Genomic DNA, 22,418 nt, shown 5'->3' on the forward strand with positions numbered 1-22,418 from the left:
CCCTCTCTGATCCGGACCATGTGATACGCATTGCGTGAGGTCTAGCTTGGTGAACACCGTAGCACCCTGTAAGGAGTCGAAGGCAGAACTCATCAAGGGCAGGGGATACTTGTTCTTGACCGTGATGTCATTCAACCCCCGATAATCAATACACGGTCGAAGAGAGCCATCCTTCTTACCCACAAAGAAGAATCCTGCCCCCAGGGGTGATGACGAGGGGACGAACGAGACCAGCAGCTAGGGACTCCTTGATGTAGGTCTCCAAAGCCTCACGTTCAGGTCGGGAGATACTGTATAACCTTCCCTTGGGGTAGACAGCTCCAGGGAACAGGTTGATGGCACAATCATATGGTCGGTGGGGGAGGGAGTGACAGAGCCTTCTGCTTACTGAACACTTCCCCAAATCGTGATATGTCTCGGGAACCAGGGACAAATCTGGGGGTTTAGCCTCAATCACCTGACTGGGAACCGAATGGGGACAGGCAGTCTTGAGACAGTTAGCATGACAATCAAGGCTCCAACTCGTTACCTTGCCCGTCACCCAATCGAACGTGGGATTGTGTTCCTTCAGCCAGGGGTATCCAAGGACCAGAGGAACATGGGAAGACGGCAGAATGAAGAATGAAATCATCTCCGAATGATTCCCCGACAACAGCATCTTAACCGGTTCAGTCCTCATCGTGATACGTGCCAGACTACTGCCGTTCAGAGTGGTCGCTTCAATGGCTTCCGGCAATTGCTCCTTGGAAAGCCCCAGCTGTTCCACCAACTTCGGCATCAAGAAAGCTTCCATCGGCACCTGAGTCGATAAAAGCGTTAATCGCTAAGCTCTGATTCCTGTTCATAAGGGTAGCCGGGAAACGGGGTCTGACAGAGGTATTGAGAGGTCGAAACTGGCTCGCTAAAAGTCCTCCCAACTTTAGCGAGCCGCGCAGTTTGACGACCGCCGGGAACAGGTGGCGAGGTAATGTCCCGAACCACCACAGTAGAGGCAACAGTTAGTCCTACGTCTGAGTTGGCGTTCCTCCTTGGTTAACCCGTGCCGCCCTACTTGCATTGGTTCAGAATCGGGAGACAGGACCTCTCCACTAATCCTGTGTGGTGGACGATGATCGACGTATTCTGGTCCAATCCCCGACCCGACTGGAACCTGAGAAGCTGATCGATTGGACGGAACCCATTGCTTCTCCCTCCTTCGCTCTCGGACTCGATTATCCACCCGAATAGACAAGGCTACCAAGCTGTCCAGGTCACTAGGCTCCGGATAGGAGATCAACTCATCCTTGAGCTGCTCCGACAGACCCTGGTAAAAGGCCGCTTGCAGAGACTCCTCATTCCACCCACTCTCCACAGCCAACGTCTTGAACTCGATCACGAAGTCGGCCACGCTGCGAGTTCCTTGGCGAAGCGAAAACAGGCGCCTAGCTGCGTCCCTCCCTCGGACGGAATGGTCGAAGAGCTTCCTCATCTCGGCCGTGAACCCCTGGTATGAAGCCATGCAGGGGTCTTGTCGTTCCCAAACGGCTGAAGCCCACTCCAGCGCTCGACCACGCAGCAACTCAATCACAAAGGCTATCCTAGCCTTGTCTGTGGCATAAGAGTAGGGCTGTAGATCGAACACTAACCCACACTGCATAAGGAAAGAACGGCATCTTCCCAGCTCCCCCTCATATTTATCCAGCGTCGGAACCTTGGGCTCACGGAAGGTCACAGCTCCAGAAGCGGCAGGCGAGATGGGTGAAACCGGTAGTGGATCCTCCACCGGAAACTTGCACTGGTTCTGGACCTCCGTCAGACCGGTAGAAAGGTTCCGAACTGCCAACGCGATCTCCTGTAGCTCCGTGCTATGATGGCCCAACATCTTCTCCTGATGGGTAATGGCATGGCGGAACAGAGTCCAGGTCCGCTGGGTTCATTACTGGCCGGATCGTTCTGTCACGGTTTACTAAGCCAGAACCCAGAAGCAGACCAGGACAAGGTAGGTTGAAACAAAGGTGAGTGTTTATTTAATAGATCCACGAGTGAGGCTGAATAATCCAGGGAACAGAGCGGGTGGCGTGGATGGGTTGTTGAGGGTGCAGTGGTAGGTCCAGTAATGGCTCGGCAGCCGCCGACCATCAGGTAGAGGTTGGGTGAAGGTTCCGGATGAGTGATGTTCATGGCTAACGATCCGGCAGGGGAATGGATGTTAGGACAGAGCCTAAGAAGGGTGATGATCAGGACCAGGTGTGCAGATTGCTGATGGGATGCAGGTGCGGAAATCAAGAGAGCTCCCGCCTAGCAATGTTGCCCGGCAACCAGGCAGGGAGCGTTCCAGAACCCTCGGGAAACTGGAGATCCCGAGCAGAAAAACTAGTACCCAGACAGGAACCGACTCAGACTGCCGGAATCGTTACAGACACAATACACTGACCTTTAGCGATGTCGTGATAAGATGGTGCCGGAGGAGATGGTTGCTGTTTTACGGCACTCTAACCAATTGTACTATTATGTGTGTTTTTTTGCATTATTTGTAATTTATTCTGTACATAATGTTTCTGCCACCGTCTCTTATGACCACAAAGAGCTTCTGGATATCAGGACAGCGATTACTCACCTTGTATGGGACAAAGATTTTTCCTCAGACGAACCATCAAACAGGCAAAGAGTCAATACAGGACTAAGATTTAATCGTACTACACCGGCTCCGACGCTCGTCGGATGTGGCAGGGCTTGCAAACTATTACAGACTACGAAGGGAAGCACAGCAGCGAGCTGCCCAGTGACACAAGCCTACCAGACGAGCTAAATCACTTCTATGCTCGCTTCGAGGCCAGCAACACTGAAGCATGCATGAGAGCATCAGCTGTTCCGGATGACTATGTGATCATGCTCTCCATAGCCGATGTGAGTAAGACTTTTAAGCAGGTCAACATTCACAAGGCCGCAGGGCCAGACGGATTACCAGGACGTGTACTCCGAGCATGCACTGACCAACTGGCAAGTGTCTCCACTGACATTTTCAACATGTCCCTGACTGAGTCTGTAATACCAACATGTTTCAAGGAGACCACATCTTTACATTTTAGTCATTTAGCAGACACTCTTATCCAGAGCGACTTACAGTTAGTGAGTGCATACATTTTCATACTGGCACCCCGTGGGAAACGAACCCACAACCCTGGTGTTGCAAGCGCCATGCTCTACCAACTGAGCTACAGGGGACCACCATAGTCCCTGTGCCCAATAACACTAAGATAACCTGCCTAAATGACTACCGACCCGTAGCACTAACGTCTGTAGCCATGAAGTGCTTTGAAAGGCTGGTCATGGCTCACATCAACACCATTATCCCATAAACCCTAGACCCACTCCAATTTGCATACCGCCCCAACAGATCCACAGATGATGCAATCTCTATTGCACTCCACACTGCCCTTTCCCAACTGGACAAGAGGAACATCTACGTGAGAATGCTATTCATTGACTACAGCTCAGCATTCAACACCATAGTGCCCTCAAAGCGCATCACTAAGCTAAGGACCCTGGGACTAAACACCTCCCTCTGCAACTGGATCCTGGACTTCCTGACGGGCCGCCCCCATGTGGTTAGGGTAGGTAACAACACATCTGCCACACTGATCCTCATTACGGGGGCCCCTCAGGGGTGCGTGCTCAGTCCCCTCCTGTACTCCCTGTTCACCCATGACTGCTTGGCCAGGCACGACTCCAACACTATCATTAAGTTTGCCGCCTTGTAGTGCCAGGATAACAACCTCTCCCTCAACGTGATCAAGACAAAGTAGATGATTGTGGACTACAGGGAAAAAAAAGAGGACTGAGCATGCCCCCATTCTCATCGACGGGGCTGTAGTGGAACAGGTTGAGAGCTTCAAGTTCCTTGGTGTCCACATCACCAACAAACTATCATGGTCCAAACACACCAAGACAGTCGTGAAGAGGGTATGAGAAAGCCTATTCCCCCTCAGGAGACTGAAAAGATTTGGCATGGGTCCTCAGATCCTCAAAATGTTCTACAGCTGCACCATCAAGAGCATCCTAACTGGTTGCATCACCGCCTGGTATGGCAACTGCTCGGCCTCCGACTGCAAGGCACTACAGAGAGTAGTGCGTATGGCCCAGTACATCACTGGGGCCAAGCTTCCTGCTATCCAGGACCTCTATACCAGGCGGTGTCAGAGGAAGGCCCTCAAAATTGTCAAAGACTCCAGCTACCCTAGTCATAGACTGTTCTCTCTAATACCGCTCGGCAAGCGGTACCGGAGCACCAAGTCTAGGTCCAAAAGGCTTCTTAACAGCTTCTACCCCCATGCCATAAGACTCCTGAACAGCTAATCATGTCCACCCAAACAAAAAATTGTCCCCCAAACCAAAAGTCGCTTAATTATTTTTATGTCAGTTAAGATTCCAGCTAGCGATGAATCAGCGTGATGACCATACACCAGCTATTGCTTATCACAGTCAGAGGGCTATGCCAAAAACATTCAGCTCTACAACCCTTCTGCCCAATTGCTCATTTGGCCTTTCTAGTTTGACAAGCATTCGGTATAGGTATGTCAAGACAGCCCCAAATCTGCAACCATACACAACAACATTGATTCATCCTCAGGTTTAAAGTTAAGTATTGTTATTGGATAAGGCAATACATTCACTGAAAATGGTTACTTCTCCTTTCAAAAGCCTGTGCAATATATCTACTGCTGTTCATTACATATCTCCAGTGGCTGATAATGTTATTGTTTCTCACAAAAGATCATAAGATTCCCACACGTTCATCTATAAATTGCCTGTTTGGTGTGTAGCTGAGCTGAGCTGGCTGGATAGCTGGCTGGCTGATTGAATGATTGTTTACATGGGTAGAGACATGGAGGGTAGGTAGGCTGATTAAAGCCCCAGAGGCTGATGGGTAATTAACAGCCTGTTCTCCATGATAATAGCATTAGTCACCTCCCAGGTAATCATGAATCACACCAGCTGTACTCCCTTACATTCCTATACACCTCAGGCCGACTACGCTATAAGCCCTCTCAAAGGCTTTAATACAGTTTTTTTTAATCTGATTATCATTATATTTCCACGCTGTTTCATAGATAGGTATTCAGAGAAAGATGCTTATGTTATAGGTTTCATTTCAGGTATGGGATGAGACTTGGGGGTGACCTCCCCATGGTCTAAAAGCATTTGAATAATGTACGATTATATTATAATCTCAGAAATGGATTGACTTTAACTGAGTATCGAACCCTTATAGTCAATACTCGGCACGCCAATGTCAATGTACCACTATTTGGACTTATGACCTGGGGCCCATAGTTGACATAAAACATTTGAGAGGTTATGTGATCCCATTACTTGGTGCACTAGCTCAGATAAATAAATAGTGTACATAGTTCTGCTATCATGTTTCTATTTTGTTTATGTCAACATTTGCTCTCTCTTTTTTAAATATATTTTTTACAATATGACTAAAGTGGTTTTTAAGCAAAAGAGATTAATCATCATGTAATTAATTTAGTGTTCCCAAGCTAAAAGAGGTGCAGGCAGAAAATGGATGTCACAGGCATAAAGAAGCCAACATCCAAAGTTTGGTTTGAGGCTATGTGACAAAAGCAACGGCAATGTGTGAATAAACCGTGTCAGATGAAGTTGAGGTATTATGGGACATTATGGGCCTGCTGATGTTCCATTAAACCGTAGTGTTTAAAATGTTTAATCTGTTTATAATTAAACTCATTATAGGCTAGTATAAACCTCAAACCGTGCACATCTCTCCTTTTAGTGTTCCCAAACCAGTTTTATTTGGCGAAAACACACTCAGTACTGCTGTTACACTGGGCACTCGCTCTATAAAAATATAGATTGCCTCCTCTCCATGTATGGTGTTTCTGGCCTTCCCAGGGAAGGAAGTGGAAGGAGCTAGATCTAAGACTGAATCTAAATCACTGCTTTGAGAAATAGCCTGGTGAGGAAGGAGGGAGAAGGTGTGTCTGGGAGAAGATTACTGCAGTCCTCTGCTCCCCAGTCTGGTGTCATAAATTACCTGGCCATTGATTGGGTGTAGTCTCGGATTCTCATGGGGCTGAGACTACCAACAACATAACTAGAATGAGATTATATTTCTATGCTACCGACAATCAGAGATTCCTCACACACTGCTTCTCTCCAGTGTCTATGGTACACAGCCCATTCTGCACCTAGAGTAAATAAACAACCTCTTAGTCAGCCGCCCTGTTGTCCATCTGTAGGTCTCATACATTATGTTTGTTTGCACCCAGGTTTTGTTCCGCAAACCATGAGAATTCATAATAAAGTTTGGTGTTTGATTTTTGATTTGATATTCTTTGAGGTTTTTCAAGTTGACTGAATTATGGAGAGCAGGTTTGGAAAGGGCAGGGGTAATGTGGGTCGTGACCTTTGCCGGCCCATACCTCTGGCTTGTCTAAAGACAACAGGAAGTTAACTCTCCAGAGTGACCAGAGCAGCCAAGTGGATGATGACATCAGGAAATTCTCAACCACGCTCTAGATACAGTGCCTTGCCAAAGTATTCATCCCCCTTGGTGTTTTTCCTATTTTGTTGTATTACAACCTGTAATTTTATTTGGATTTCATGTAATGGACTTACACAAAATAGTCCAAATTGGTGAAGTGAAATGAAAAAAATAACTTGTTTCAAAAATTCTGAAAAATAAATAACGGAAAAGTGGTGCGTCCATATATATATATTCACCCCCTTTGCTATGAAGCCTCTAAATAAGAACTGGTGCAACCAATTACCTTCAGAAGTCACATAATTAGTTCAATAAAGTCCACCTGTGTGCAATCTAAGTGTCACATGATCTGTCACATGATCTCAGTATATATACACCTGTTCTGAAAGGCCCCAGAGTCTGCAACACCACTAAGCAAGGGGCACCACCAAGCAAGCGGCACCATGAAGACCAAGGAGCTCTCCAAACAGGTCAGGGACAAAATTGTGGAGAAGTACAGATCAGGTTTGGGTTATAAAAAAATATCAGAAACTTTGAACATCCCACGGAGCACCATTAAATCCATTATAAAAAAATGGAAATATGGCACCACGACAAACCTGCCAAGAGAGGGCCGCCCACCAAAACTCACGGACCAGGCAAGGAGGGCATTAATCAGAGAGGCAACAAAGAGACCAAATATAACCCTGAAGGAGCTGCAAAGCTCCACAGGGGAGATTGGAGTATCTGTCCATAGGACCACTTTAAGCCGTACACTCCACAGAGCTGGGCTTTATGGAAGAGTGGCCAGAAAAAAGCCATTGCTTAAAGAAAAAAATAAGCAAACACGTTTGGTGTTCACCAAAAGCCATGTGGGAGACTCCCCAAACATATGGAAGAAGGTACTCTGGTCAGATGAGACTAAAATTGAGCTTTTTGGCCATCAAGGAAAACGCTATGTCTGACGCAAACCCAACACCTCTCATCACCCCGAGAACACCATCCCCACAGTGAAGCATGGTGGTGGCAGCATCATGCTGTGGGGATGTTTTTCATCGGCAGGGACTGGGAAACTGGTCAGAATTGAAGGAATGATGGATGGCGCTAAATACATGGAAATTCTTGAGGGAAACCTGTTTCAGTCTTCCAGAGACAATGACCCTAAGCATACTGCTAAAGCAACACTCGAGTGGTTTAAGGGGAAACATTTAAATGTCTTGGAATGGCCTAGTCAAAGCCCAGACCTCAATCCAATTGAGAATCTGTGGTATGACTTAAAGATTGCTGTACACCAGCGGAACCCATCCATCTTGAAGGAGCTGGAGCAGTTTTGCCTTGAAGAATGGGCAAATATCCTTGTGGCTAGATGTGCCAAGCTTATAGAGACATACCCCAAGAGACTTGCAGCTGTAATTGCTGCAAAAGGTGGCTCTACAAAGTATTGACTTTGGGGGGTGAATATTTATGCACGCTCAAGTTCCGTTTTTTTGTCTAATTTATTTTCTGTTTCACCCCAAAAAATATTTTGCATCTTCAAAGTGGTAGGCATGTTGTGTTAATCAAATGATACAAACCCCCCCAAAATCAATTTTAATTCCAGGTTGTAAGGCAACAAAATAGGAAAAATGCCAGGGGGGGGTGAATACTTTCGCAAGCCACTGTAGGCTCGGTCACGCGAGGGTGAAAGCCCTGTGTCAGAAAACAAAACAAATAAATATTGCATGTAACTTTTCACCTATTTGCAACCTCAGAGGAGGAAATGTGATGAATTATTACTTTGCAGAAAGATGTGGGGGGAGAACAAGCATTTGAAGGAAATGGAAAATGAGCTCAGACAGAATTGAGGTGATAAAGGCTTTTTGCTGACTTTTGTCTTCCGCTGCCCTGGGTCCATTCCTCTCCTGCTCCTCTCCTTCCCCTGGGCGTCAACATGCTCTTCTCTCGGTCTCTCTCTCTCTCTCTCTCTCTCTCTCTCTCTCTCTCTCTCTCTCTCTCTCTCTCTCTCTCTCTCTCTCTCTCTCTCTCTCTCTCTCTCTCTCTCTCTCTCTCTCTCTCACACACACACACGATGTGGTGGAGGCATACACACGACATACACACTGTTAGCGTATTCTAGTGGCTGACTGATGACACCCACCAGGGTTTACACAGAGGTCCAGCTGTTGATTGACAGTGGCATAGATGATGTCACATGATTAGGGTGGATTGGGGATTGAAGCTGTGGATCCCACATGTTGAGGCATATCTATTTTGCAGCTGGATGGATTCGGCTGTGGCGAGCTCTGCCTGGTACTGTGAGAGAGACAATAGTACCGTGAACTTGAAGGAATAGCTCCTCTATTCTCTCCCTTATCCATGAGAGCACATCCTTTGTTCCCAGTTGAGGATGGTTCTGCTTCAGCGGGCAGAGTACCTTCAAGACATTTATCTTATTTCTCTTTCCTCCGTTCCACTTCATATTTATCACATATTTTCCCCCTTAAGAGGACTTACTTTTAGTTGACTAAAGTTCACTGGTTTTCTATTTTCAGCAGATTGACCCGTGTGAGAGTGAGAGTGAGAGTGTGTGTGTGTGTGTGTGTGTGTGTGTGAGAGAGAGAGAGAGAGAGAGAGAGAGACCCTATTCAAGTATTCCTCTTATCTCAGAACTGCCCCTTAAGGCAATTAGCTTGTGTGGTAACATCTTTATATACAGTGGGAGCAAAGGTGAAGGTGGACTTGCCTCAATTATCTCAACCATTCTGAAAACCTAGTGCACCTCTACCGCTGGAGTCTGGCTTTTCCAATGAATTATCATCCTTTGTAATGGAGATTAACCTTTCTAGAAACCTGTAAACCTGTGCAAATTTGAAAGGCTTCGTGTGTTGTGTGTTGGGGCTTGATCTAATAACATGGGTGCTCTTGCCCTTATATGTGGCTTTGGGGTTAATGCTATCAGATTAACATTTGCATAGTGCCACCATGTATTATTCATGGGGCGCCTGCCTCCCCAATTAGCCTGAGTAAGGCCTTTCTCTTGACTGGCTTTAACATCTGTGCGACCCGGAAGTCTGCCTGCCGTCATGGATAACAGTGGGAGGGGGGTCCGTGGCCCCGTGATGTCCTCCAGGACCCCTGGGTGTCTGTTCACACACACCACCAATCACAGGGTGTGGCTGACTACCTATCCCCAGAGAGAAGGGTGTTTCTAAGCCTAAGGGCAGGGCTGGTGAGAATATAAAAGACAGAGCATGGACTTCAATGTGTGTGTTCTCTTAGCACAGAGCAGTCAACATACTGTAGTATCTAGCACAGTATTAGACATACTTGAGGTGTTCTACTGTATGTTTCCCAGATCCATCACCACAAGAGCCTGGTCTTTCCACACACACACACACACACACACACACACCCCTCTCTCCCTGTAGCGTCTCATCCATCTGTCAGAAGCAGTGCAGCCTCTTTTATGTGGGCTGCTGTGGAGGAGAGGACAGGGTTGCGTGGGCTATAGATAGATAGTTTTATTTGACAATTTCAAAGACGATACAACCATGTGGATAATGCATTTAAAATCACTGTGGTCCTCTTAAATAAATGGTTGAAAATGTACAAACATAAACATAGTAGTCCTAGGCTATACAGTAGACCTAACCTACTAGGCATACTTGGGTTACACATATAACACATAACAAAACAAAGGACATTGTCATAGCCTAGACCCTAGAGCAGAACATGTGACCCCACATCAGTCCAGAGCAGTAGCCATCCTCACTACGAGCTCTCTGTCATTTTCCATAATGCAGTCAGGTCTCATTGACCAAAAAGCAGCTGGTGCTGAGATGCATCTTTTAAATGCAAACATTGTACATTAGCCAGCTAGATAGCCAGCCAAACCAGACAAGCCAACCTGTCATCAGTCCTGCAACTCTGTGGGTAAAAACAACCAGATATATCCAATCAACAACTCAATGACTTATCAAAAACAGAAAAGCTGATTGAAAAACAATTTTTAAAAACACTTAAAAATATCTAAAATATGTAACAAATGTACAGAGCTCTCTGTTTAGACCGCCTTACAGCGCCATGGCACCCACGGAAGCTACTCTCTTTTTCCCACCTGCAGTGTTCTGTTCAGTTCTGTCTCCCGAGTGGCGCAGTGGTCTAAGGCACTGCATCACAGTGCTAGCTGTGCCACTAGAGATCCTGGTTAGAATCCAGACTCTGTCGTAGCCGGCCGCGACCGGGAGACCCATGGGGCGGCGCACAATTAGCCAGCGTCGTCCAGGGTAGGGAATGGCCGGCAGGGATGTAGCTCAGTTGGTAGAGCATGGCGTTTGCAACGCCAGGGTTGTGGGTTCGATTCCCACGGGGGGCCAGTATGAAAATGTATGCACTCACTTAACTGTAAGTCGCTCTGGATAAGAGCGTCTGCTAAATGACTAAAATGTAAATGTAAATGTTCTGTTCTCACTTTCCAGAGGTGTGTGGAGTGATTCACTCCCGTAGACACAGCACCACACAGCACCAGCCGCTGTCTTTGTGTTTTAAATGACAGTGTTTTCCTGCTTCACTCTCTCCCACTGACTAAACTAATCCTCTGACTGACTGTGACTGACTGTCTGACTATCTGATCCACTCACTGACTCATATCGGCTGTCTCAGTCTGCGTGAACCCGTCTCTCCACAGACTGTATTCCCCTCTTTTTCCTCTAGCTTGCTCAGTTGCTCCACACTTGTTATTTTTTCATCATCCTCAGTCAGACACAACAACCCTTCCCATCCCATCCTCCTCTCCCCCACGGGGCTTGTTCTCTCCTGGCTTTCCCCCTCATCATTTTCCATTTTCCCTGACACCAAAGCACCTCAGTTTTGCCAAAACAACCCTCATCGCCTCCCCCCATCCCCCCATTTCCATCCCTTTAATTTCAGAGTGATCGGGTTTATGAGGAAGCTCTAATTTGCATCCCATCATTTCTGAAGTAGTAGGGATGCAGTGCACTTGAGGGTTACGGTACCTCCACAGCGTTGTGGTAACGCATTATTCTCTGTGTGACGGAGTGGGGTTGGGCAACCCCCCCCCCCCTCGAGGTGCTGTCAGGGGATGACAGCTTTTTGCTACCTGTTTCTCTTTGCTGTCTGCCCATGTCATCCTCCTCTCTTCCTGTTTCTCTTCTCTGCCCCAAACCAACAAGTCTTCTTCGTTTGCTAACACCGGTTGTTGGCTGTTGTTTGCTCTATTAGAACTCAGAAGTCAAAGTCGGAGCTGTCACTTCAGTGCAGCACACACACACAGTGTCTTGAACAAGGTCAACGACTGCTCTAGTGCAGCTGAGACCACCTGGAGCAATCCTCACTCTCTCTTTATCTAAGCTTTATACAGGGAGCTTTACAGTACAGTAGGCAGGGAAATGGAGCCTTTACATATTCCACATATTTGCAGTGGAGGCTTGGGATCTCGTGAATACCTTCACCTTGAAACATAACAATAACTTCCTAAATGAAATGGAATGGAAGTGATAATCTAGCTGTGATTAGTGGGCCGACAGAGAAGTCCTTTCATTATTGAAGACTAGTACTGAGTGGAGTGGAAACACACACACACACACAGGCTAGAAGATACACACACAAAGGAGTGGTCCCTCCAGGTGTGTCTTTTTCCATGGCCAGTGGGTTCTGAGAGCAGCCTGAACTACTAACACCAGACCGTTGAAGAGAACAAGGCCAAGGAGTCCTGTCTCTGAGACTGGGCTGGTCATGGTGTCTGTGCTTCATGACAGGTCATGATACTGTGTGGAGTCTTCAAGGTTTGACTGAGCTACTCTTTGTAAACATGCAGGGTTGTTGGTGAAACCAAATCTAATATGTCTCAATAATAAGAATGGCTTGATAAGAAATGGCTTATTGCTGTTTGAGATAAAAGAGAAGTGCTAAATGAAGTATTTCACACAGAAAAGTCACAGGCAAGACTAGCTATGGATATGTGGGGTAACACAGACTAATCCCATGTGTGTTGTATTCAGGCCAGCAGCAGCCTGAGGACCTGATAATTTTTCAGAGTGTGTCCCGGGTGTGTTCAGAGCTGTAGAGCTGGGGTGTGTGTGTTTTCCACTGAACAGATCATAATTCCCCCCTCCCCCCTCAGCTCTGTTATGTACAATAGGCTACATGCATTAGAATTTCCTCCACATAGTCGCTCCTATGATCTCTATCTGGAGAGCCCCCCCACTCCAACCACCTCCTGCAAATGTTACCTTTTATCCCTGGCAGAAGAATAAGCTTTTTTTCCTCTCCATTTGACGATTGCCAGACATGATAACCTTAGCTGATGAACTGTAAATGCTATGGCAGTGGGTCAGCCAATCATGTTGCTCGTCACTGGCCGGTGTGGCTCTCTTATGGGGCTCAGTGCAGTGACTCTCTCTGTGGAGATGTGCTGTATGAATGTGAATGAGTCAGAAGGACTCTGAAGTCTGGACACTCAGGATGGATATCCATGACAATGGACAATAACGGATCATATCTCAAACACATAGGCCTATTATTCACTTAAAAATGCAAGGGTGCTCAACTACTAACATGAAAACACAGCAGGTGCCAAAATAAATCAAAATGTAATGTACAGACCGTTCTCAACATGCATTCCATAGCAGCTGAAAGGAGTCAAGGACGTGTTTCAGGTTCAAAGATTTAATCAGGGGCCACAACAAATCTGAACTCGTCATGAGGGGCCACAGTGGCTGGCGGGTCAGCATACCCACATCCATACCCACACATGCAGTCAGAGCCAGCCCTAGCCTTTTGGATCCCTAAGTGAAAGTTTACAGATAGCTGGCTAGACTAAAATGTTTTATCTGACATGGGTTAATTGGGTGACTGCCAGTGACTGACATTACAAGAGAAAAACCGCTGATGCACAACCAAATTTCGAAATTGCACCTTGTGTATTCTACTATTCTAACTCTCAAACCCCGACTGAGTTCCTAAAATATTTGTATATTTTTCAACTCGAAATTGATCCGCAGGCCATGCCAGTTGCCCATCCCTGCAATAGAGAGCAGGTTGATATAACAGCTATAACATCAGTGCATAAGGCCAGTGGCTAATACAATTTTTATTTTTTACCAAGTACCAAATGGTGTCTAATATGTACTTCCAAATCCAATGATGTCTAAATCCATGCTAGAGGGAAAGCACAGTTCATACAGCACATCTCCTATACCTGAAGAGTTGACCCTAGTGTTGGTTTGAGTCAGTGATAATACTATGAGATACTATGACATGGCTTGGAGGATAATGTTAGGAGACAGGTGGTCACTACAGTACTTCAGTCCCAGACTCAGACTGAGCCACAGGAGCACAATCAGTCTGTTATCGTGTTAAATCGGCATATTCTCTAAAAGATATCACGCTGATATTGCTTATTAACCAATCCTGTTTAATAACTAGGAGTCAGATTGAGCTTGAAATACTTCAGATGTTCACAGCAGTCCCTAGTTTTAGTACATATTATTTCCCTCTTTTACATTCATCAATTAAAATCCATGTCACTCTATAATCAATATTATTCAATAGGTATCATTTCAATGGCCATTATCTCAACATCTCAGAACATACATCTTAATATTACAAACATTTAAAAGATAAAGAACATTATTTGGAAAATACCCCTCAACATAGAACCTTCTCATCTGGATAAAAACTATACACACGTGACCAGGCGCTTGCTCTCCAAAAAATATATCCACAAACAAGCCGCGGTAGTGAGTACAGGTCGGCGATACTGTACAATGAAACTTTAAACTCTAATAAACAATGTTAACATTTCGTTTCCAGGCTCTGTCGCAGCCGGCCGCGACCGGGAGAACCATGGGGCGGCGCACAATTGGCCCAGCGCCGTCCAGGGTAGGGGAGGGTTTGACTGGTAGGAATGTTCTTGTCCCATCGCGCACTAGCGACTCCTGTGGCTGGCCGGGCGCAGTGCACACTGACTCGGTCGCCAGGTGTACGGTGTTTCCTCCGGCACATTGGTGCGGCTGGCTTCCGGGTTAAGCGGACACTGTGTCAAGAAGCATTGCGGCTCGGTTGGGTTGTGTTTCGGAGGACGCACGACTCTCGACCTTCGCCTCTCCCGTGTCCGTACGGGAGTTGCAGCGATGGGACAAGACTGTAACTACCAATTGGATACCACGAAATTGGGGAGAAAAATTGGGTAAAATTCCCCCCCAAAAAAAAAAAAGTTAACATTTCTACTCGCGTTATATTTTGTACAGAAACTCATGCCGTCTGGTTTGCTTAATATAAGGAATTTGAAATTATTTATACTTCTACTTTTACTTTTGATACTTAAGTATATTTTAGCAATTACATTTACTTTTGATACTTAAGTATATTTAAAACCAAATACTTTTTTTACTTTTACTCAAGTAGTATTTTACTGGGTGACTTTCACTTTTACTCAAGTAATTTTCTATTAAGGTATCTTTACTTTTACTCAAGTATAAAAATGGGGTACTCTTTCCACCACTGAAGGTTAGCAACATAAACAATGATTAAACTTGAGGGGCTAGCAAGCAATGCAGTGTAATGTCCAAACTGATGGGAACTCACAAGTGCGCATCGGAACAGATCTCCACACTGTTTCTGATGTTGTGGTGTTTCCTTTCTCTCTCTTCCAGTTTCTGTGTCTGAAGAACATCCGGACGTTCCTCAAGGTGTGCCACGACAAGTTTGGCCTGCGTAACAGTGAGCTGTTTGACCCATTTGACCTGTTTGATGTCAGGGACTTCGGCAAGGTGAGTGATGTTGATGTTGAATGGAGGTCATTGTGGTTTGGGCCCTCATGATAAGGCTGTGTGTGTAGCTATTGAAGTGTTGAATGTTCTGCCCAATGTCTTACTCGGAAATAGAATATATTTTCCCAATGTGATATAACAGGGTAAAACTGTTGCTCCTGCTACTCAGAAAATATATTATGCCAGAATATGGGATGTTTTGGGTGGATGAGATGTAATAGTGATGTTTTTACAGCTCACAGTCAGATCTGACTGTAGCAGCAGGGTGTTGTGCATTTCAGCTTTCAGAGCATACGGTGTCACACTTCAGGTTCAGCGCTTTGTGCACGTGTCAATGAGTGTGAATGTGGTTGGGTGAATATGTGTATCTTTGTTTTATACCAGTGTGTGAGTAGATGGTACATGGTTTTTCCTGGAAGCTGTGTGTGTGTGTTTTTGTGTGCGCGTGTGTGTGTTTGTGTGTGTGTGTGTGGCTCAGCAGCAGCAGGCTGACTCATTTCGACGTATTACTGTGAGGGGTGGGGGTTAGGGACAGGATATAGGCACGGGGGTATTACAGTATCCCATGGCTTCTGCTCTGTTCTGTTCTATCTGGGTGTGGACGTCAGCTTGCAGTTAAACCCTCCTGTTCTCTTCACTTGCCCTGGTTGCCCTGGAGGTGTCCGTGTGAGATCCAGGGCACATTTAACTGGATTCCTCTCTTTACGGCTAATCCCACTTACTGTGAACCATGGGGGATGGCTGAGGTCTCGCCAGGCTAGTGGGTTACTAAAGCATTGCACATATGCAGAGTGATGTCATAGGATACTGTATATATGTAGTGCCAGTACAATTTTTTCCACTGTTGTCTCTAGGTGGAATTAGTCAGATCAGGGGTGTTTGTTGATGGTGTAAATGGCCTTCCGCGACTGAAGTTTGAGGTGTGGGGTAATGTCTGATTGGGAAAAGGATTTAATTTGTTATAGGACATACTTTAATCTTCACTGTGAGTGTCATCAGACCCTCTGGCCATGCCCTCCAGCCTCAGTTGACATTGACTGTATTGGCATTTAACCCCATGAAAATCCTTATCTGACAGAGGTATGGACGTGGAAGCCGGAAGAGAGAGAGCGAGGGAGAGAAAAAGAGGCCTGTCATTTGACATTTTGTAGATGAACCAGAGGACGATGTCTGAGAGTCAATGAGCTCACAGTAAATTATATTAAAATGGGGCACCAGTCAGAATCAATCCCACACACCCTCCACATGTCAATTTGGAAATTGCGTTTTGCATGGTCTCGGAGGTGGCAGGCTTGTCTTCGCATTGATTTTCCATTAAGGGAAAGCATCACATTATAATATATTGAAGTGAACAGATCCCGTCTAATATGGCTTACATTTAAATGTGTGTGTGTATATAGGTGTGTGCGTGCCTGCCTGCCCTATTAAGCAAAGATAAAGGAGGGTATTTGTCTTCTTGTAGAAAGGCTGGTTAGGAGGCCTCTTGGAGATTTAAATGCAGCTCATATCACTCAATGACGTTTTTACATTTTTTATTTTCCTACTCCTTTGTTTCGTTTAAAAATAAAATTCTTACAACATTTGGCCTTTCTTCTTGAAAGTGTTTTATGATGCTAAACATAGTGTATGGGGTGAGAGGGGTTGGGAATCAGGGGGCTTGAATCAGATGCATCTGATCTAGATTAATCAGCTTCTTCTTTTTCTCATCCTCTCATACTGTATCTCCACACTGGCTTGCTGTCAGAGGCAACAGAGTTCACCTTTCTACCCTTGCAGTCCACCCCTCTCTCTCTAATGATGGCCTATCCCGGGTCATATAATGACAGGGAGATGGGGCTAACTGGCCCACAGTGCTGCAGCAAGTAATTGCCCCCTCAGAACCTCCTCCCACCCCCCTCTCAGTGCCCTGGTTCATTGAAACAGATGGACCCCCCCCTCAATCCTTCTCCATTGCTCTTCTCTCCTCCACACATTCTCCCACACTACCCTCCTCCTGCACCCCAACTCCCTTCTCCTTTTCTCACCCCTCTCACCACCATCACCCCTTCCCCCTGGGATAGAACCTCTCGTTCCACACAGATGGACAGAATCCCCCCATTAGATATTCATTATGACATCATTAGCGATGAAAACAGCTTATTACAGTAGACCCGGGAGAACGCTTGGCTCTAAACGCTCCCTCCACTACCTCCCAATATCCTTGATTTTCTACATTTTAATTAGCTTCCGAGAAACATGGCTGTCATTTAAATGAATATGGCAATCAGTTTGTTTGGCTGTTGAGATTATGAGCATAATTAGGCTGCACCTGTTAACCGTCTATCAGAATTGGGTGATTTCCGGTTTGTCTGTGACTTGTGGCTGATGATGAGAGGTAGAAGTTCTGACAGCCTGCACTGTCATCTTCATTAGACAAAGCATTGTTCTTTAAAATACAGACACCGAAGGCAGTTTATATTCTTTCTACACGAAACTGACTTTGAATTGTGACTGATTCATGGACTAGCCAAGCTTTCAGACAGTAATTCATTGAACTGATATTGTGGCATCAAGGTAAATGGCGTTTTGCAGTGGCTGTGTGCATTTGAGTGCAAAATTGGCTGACAGGCTGTGCAATGAGAAGAAGCCCAGAGATGAAGCAACAATCACTTTACTAAAGTAACCTGAAGGACATGGGAACAATTTACAGTCAAACTCAGTGCAGTAATGTGCAACTCTTTTTCAGCGGCATCCCACTCTAAGAATCAGGAGACTTTGTTTGGAAGTAGGCAACATTCCAACATCCAAGGACTGTCTCTCAAGAGAAAGGCTGTTTGTCTTGGCTGTGTAAATGTGTCCCTTGGTTGTCATGCCAGCAGTGAGGAGAGGGAATTCTGTCAGGTAGGACAGGATGCCATTGGCTAAATGACTGCCTCGGTGGAGAATGAGGAACAGGGTGGGGGGAAATTATGGAGAGAGGAGGAAGTGGAGGGTGGGGGGAAGACTCTGCAACCATCAGACACCAGTCTTTCCCAATTAATTTGAGCAAACTGCACTCTTTCAGTTTCAATTTCTCTCTCTCTTCCCTCACATGAATCTATTTTCCTTTCACCCTCTCTCCCCCACTTTCTCTCATCACTCTCCAGTCCCACCCTCCCTATTTGTTCTCTGAGTGTGTTTAGGGCTGGCGGATATGACCAAAATAGCATATCACAGTATATCAATTTTTTTTATGTATTTGATGTTTCTGAATAATAGTTATAGATATGCTTTATGGGTAGTGCATGACCCTACACTCTTAGAAAAAAGGTGCTATCTAGAACCTAAAAGGGTTCTACCTGTCTCCTATGGGGACAGCTGAATAACTCTTTTGGAACTCTTTTTTCTAAGAGGGTAGGATGGCAAGTGGTTATAATTGGCTTTCTCCTTTCTGATTGCTTTATACATGTCATGGGGTGCTGAAGGTGGGTGTGGTGCAGGAATCAAGCGCAGGACGCAGAAGCTCAGTCCAAAAGACTTAGACGTAGTACACGAGAACAATAAGCCCGGAGGCGAAATAACGGCGCACACAGTCAATCAATCAATCAATCAATTTTATTTTATATAGCCCTTCTTACATCAGCTAATATCTCGAAGTGCTGTACAGAAACCCAGCCTAAAACCCCAAACAGCTAGTAATGCAGGTGTAGAAGCACGGTGTCAAACACAGGCGTCAAACAAACGGCGCACTAACATGTGCGAAAACCTCTCCAAACACGGAGGGAAGAATACGTAGCTCCGAACACCAACAGAGGAGCAATCACACACAACACCATACACACACAACGAGAACTAAATAGGACACTAACGAGGACTAACTAGACACAGGTGTACAACATCCAGACAAAACCAAACAAACATGAAACATAGATCGGTGGCAGCTAGTACTCCGGGGACGACGACCGCCGAAACCTGCCCGAACAAGGAGGAGGAGCAGCCTCGGCCGAAACCGTGACAGTACCCCCCCCTTGACGCGCGGCTCCAGCCGTGCGCCGACCCCGGCCTCGGGGACGACCAGGAGGGCGTGGAGCAAGGCGCGCGGGATGGTCCCGGTGGAACTCCGACAGGAGAGATGGGTCTAGGATGTCCCTCCGCGGCACCCAGCACCGCTCCTCCGGGCCGTACCCCTCCCACTCCACGAGATACTGGAGACCCCCCATCCAGCGTCTTGAGTCCAAGATGGACCGAACGGTGTACGCCGGAGCCCCCTCGATGTCCAATGGGGGCGGAGGAGTCTCTCCTATCTCACCTTCCTGGAGTGGACCAGCTACCACCGGCCTGAGAAGAGACACATGGAACGAGGGGTTAATATTCTTATATTCAACAGGCAGATGTAACCTATAACACACCTCGTTCAATCTTCTCAGGACTTTAAAAGGCCCCACAAACCACCGACCCAGCTTCCGGCAGGGCAGGCGGAGGGGTAGGTTTCTGGTAGAGAGCCAGACTCGATCTCCGGGTGCGTACACCAGCCCCTCACTGCGGTGGAGATCGGCGCTCACCTTGTGACGACGGATGGCCCGCTGCAGGTGGACGTGTGCAGCGTTCCACGTCTCCTCCGAGCGCCTCATCCAATCATCCACCGCAGAGGCCTCGATCTGGCTCTGCTGCCAAGGTGCCAGAACCGGCTGGTAACCTAACACACATTGGAAGGGGGTTAGGTTGGTAGAGGAGTGGCGGAGAGAGTTCTGGGCCATCTCGGCCCAGGGAATGTACCGAGCCCACTCCTCAGGCCGGTCCTGGCAATATGACCTCAGAAACCTACCCACATCCTGGTTGACTCGTTCTACCTGCCCGTTACTCTCCGGGTGGTACCCTGAGGTAAGGCTCACCGAGACCCCCAAACGTTCCATGAACGCTCTCCATACTCGGGAGGTAAACTGGGGGCCTCGATCAGACACTATATCCTCGGGTACCCCGTAATGCCGGAAGACGTGGGTAAATAGGGCCTCTGCGGTTTGTAGGGCAGTAGGAAGACCCGACATAGGGAGAGGACGACAGGCCTTAGAGAACCGGTCCACAACGACCAGGATGGTGGTATTCCCCTGAGAGAGGGGAAGGTCTGTCACAAAATCCACCGAGAGGTGGGACCATGGTCGTTGTGGAACGGGCAGGGGTTGTAACTTACCCCTGGGCAGGTGTCTGGGTGCCTTACACTGGGCACACACCGAGCAGGAGGAGACATAAACCCTCACATCCCTGGCTAACGTGGGCCACCAGTATTTAGTGCTAAGACAATGCACTGTCCGGCCAATACCCGGATGTCCAGAGGAGGGTGACGTGTGAGCCCAGTAAATGAGTCGATCCCGAATCTCGAGCGGAACGTACTTCCGACCCTCAGGACACTGTGGAGGGCTGGGGTCGGTACGCAACGCTCGCTCGATTTCGGCATCGACCTCCCACACCACCGGTGCCACAAGACAAGACTCCGGTAGTATGGGAGTAGGCTCAATGGACCTCTCCTCCGTGTCATACCGACGGGACAGCGCATCTGCCTTACCATTCTGGGACCCAGGGATGTACGTGATTTGAAATACGAACCTGGCGAGAAACATACTCCATCGAGCCTGGCGAGGGTTCAGTCTCCTCGCTGCCCGGATGTACTCCAGGTTCCGATGGTCAGTCAAAATGAGGAAAGGGTGTTGAGCCCCCTCAAGCCAATGCCTCCACACCTTAAGGGCCTGAACTACAGCTAACAGCTCCCTGTCCCCGACGTCATAATTTCGCTCCGCCGGGCTGAGCTTTTTTGAGTAAAAAGCACAGGGGCGGAGTTTAGGTGGCGTGCCGGACCGTTGAGAGAGCACGGCCCCTATACCGGCTTCAGACGCGTCCACCTCTACCTGAAAGGGTAATTCGGGGTCCGGATGCGCCAGCACACAACGAGAACTAAATAGGACACTAACGAGGACTAACTAGACACAGGTGTACAACATCCAGACAAAACCAAACGAACATGAAACATAGATCGGTGGCAGCTAGTACTCCGGGGACGACGACCGCCGAAACCTGCCCGAACAAGGAGGAGGAGCAGCCTCGGCCGAAACCGTGACAATACAGTTCAACCAAACGTCAATAAAAATAATAGGAGGACAAAACTGACAGTGTAGTCCTATGTAGAATATTGCATAGGAATCAAATTCCTCTTTTATAGTCTCTAAGGGACAGTTCGACATTTACTGGGGTGGGGGGGCTGGTCCAAAATTGGGGAGGGTTGTCTAAGTAATTGTTTTTATTTGGGGAGGGTTGTGTGTTTTTTTTATTGGGCACAGGGGAGGGTAGTGCATTTTTTCCCTGATTTATATTCAATATAGCCAAATTTGCTTGCATGCACCTCCTCTATCAAAGTGTTTTGGTACTTCCCTTATGCACTAGGCTTTTCCGTGCACTAACTATACCACAGGTCAATATAGTCTACCAGTCAACTGTCTATCCTGCCCTCTATCCATAGTGACAATAGTGGTAGTTGGATCGTTAGTCCAGATCTGCAATAAGTTAACTAGCAATCATACCACACATATCAATCCACAAGATAGAGGAATAGCTGATAGGCAGTGGAGAGGCCAGGTGCGTCATTGCGCGTGAAAGAACAGTGAAGACACGCAGCTCAAAAATCTCCCCTATTGATCTTGTTTAGGGACAGTACAATTATCCTGCCTACACTAGACTACAACACCACACTGCAATGAATAATTGCCTTATTGTTTTCAAGTGAGTACAATTGAGTACAATTTTACTCTAGGCAGTATACTGCAGTGAAAATGTCATTTGAATAATGGCGCAAAAGCCCTGTTATTTGAATGTTTCATTCCATTTGGATCAGTCTACTGTCCCCTGTAGCTCAGGTGGTAAAGCATGGCGCTTGCAACGCCAGGGTTGTAGGTTCGTTTCCTACGGGGGTCCAGTATGAAAATGTATGCACTCACTAACTGTAAGTCGCTCTGGATAAGAGTGTCTGCTAAAATATAAATGTACTCTCGACAGATTATAAGGTATAGAAAGGCACAGCAGAAGGACAGTCTAGCTGTATTTTTACTTCTGATACTGATGCGCTGTCTGTTGCAGATCATCATTCTCTCAAGTCATCCAATATAGCGTAGCCACATAGGCTTATGCTCCCAGCAGGCCCAGTTATTCAGAAAAGCTTAACACGCATTCTGCCT

The 22,418-nt window shown here is 46.8% G+C and overlaps 1 protein-coding gene across 11 annotated transcripts in view; it reads left to right on the forward strand.

The window, feature by feature from the left end:
- LOC121582444 (guanine nucleotide exchange factor VAV2-like) overlaps positions 1–22,418 on the forward strand; it is a 242,660-nt gene that overhangs the window by 58,471 nt on the left and 161,771 nt on the right. For all 11 annotated transcript variants that reach the window (XM_041898222.2, XM_041898224.2, XM_041898231.2 and 8 more), the window contains exon 2: positions 15,124–15,240. In XM_041898222.2, the coding sequence (XP_041754156.1) occupies positions 15,124–15,240 (117 nt within the window). The remainder of the gene's footprint in view (positions 1–15,123; positions 15,241–22,418) is intronic.

This window comes from Coregonus clupeaformis, chromosome 15, assembly GCF_020615455.1.
Source record: "Coregonus clupeaformis isolate EN_2021a chromosome 15, ASM2061545v1, whole genome shotgun sequence".
NCBI classification, from domain to species: Eukaryota; Metazoa; Chordata; class Actinopteri; order Salmoniformes; family Salmonidae; genus Coregonus; species Coregonus clupeaformis.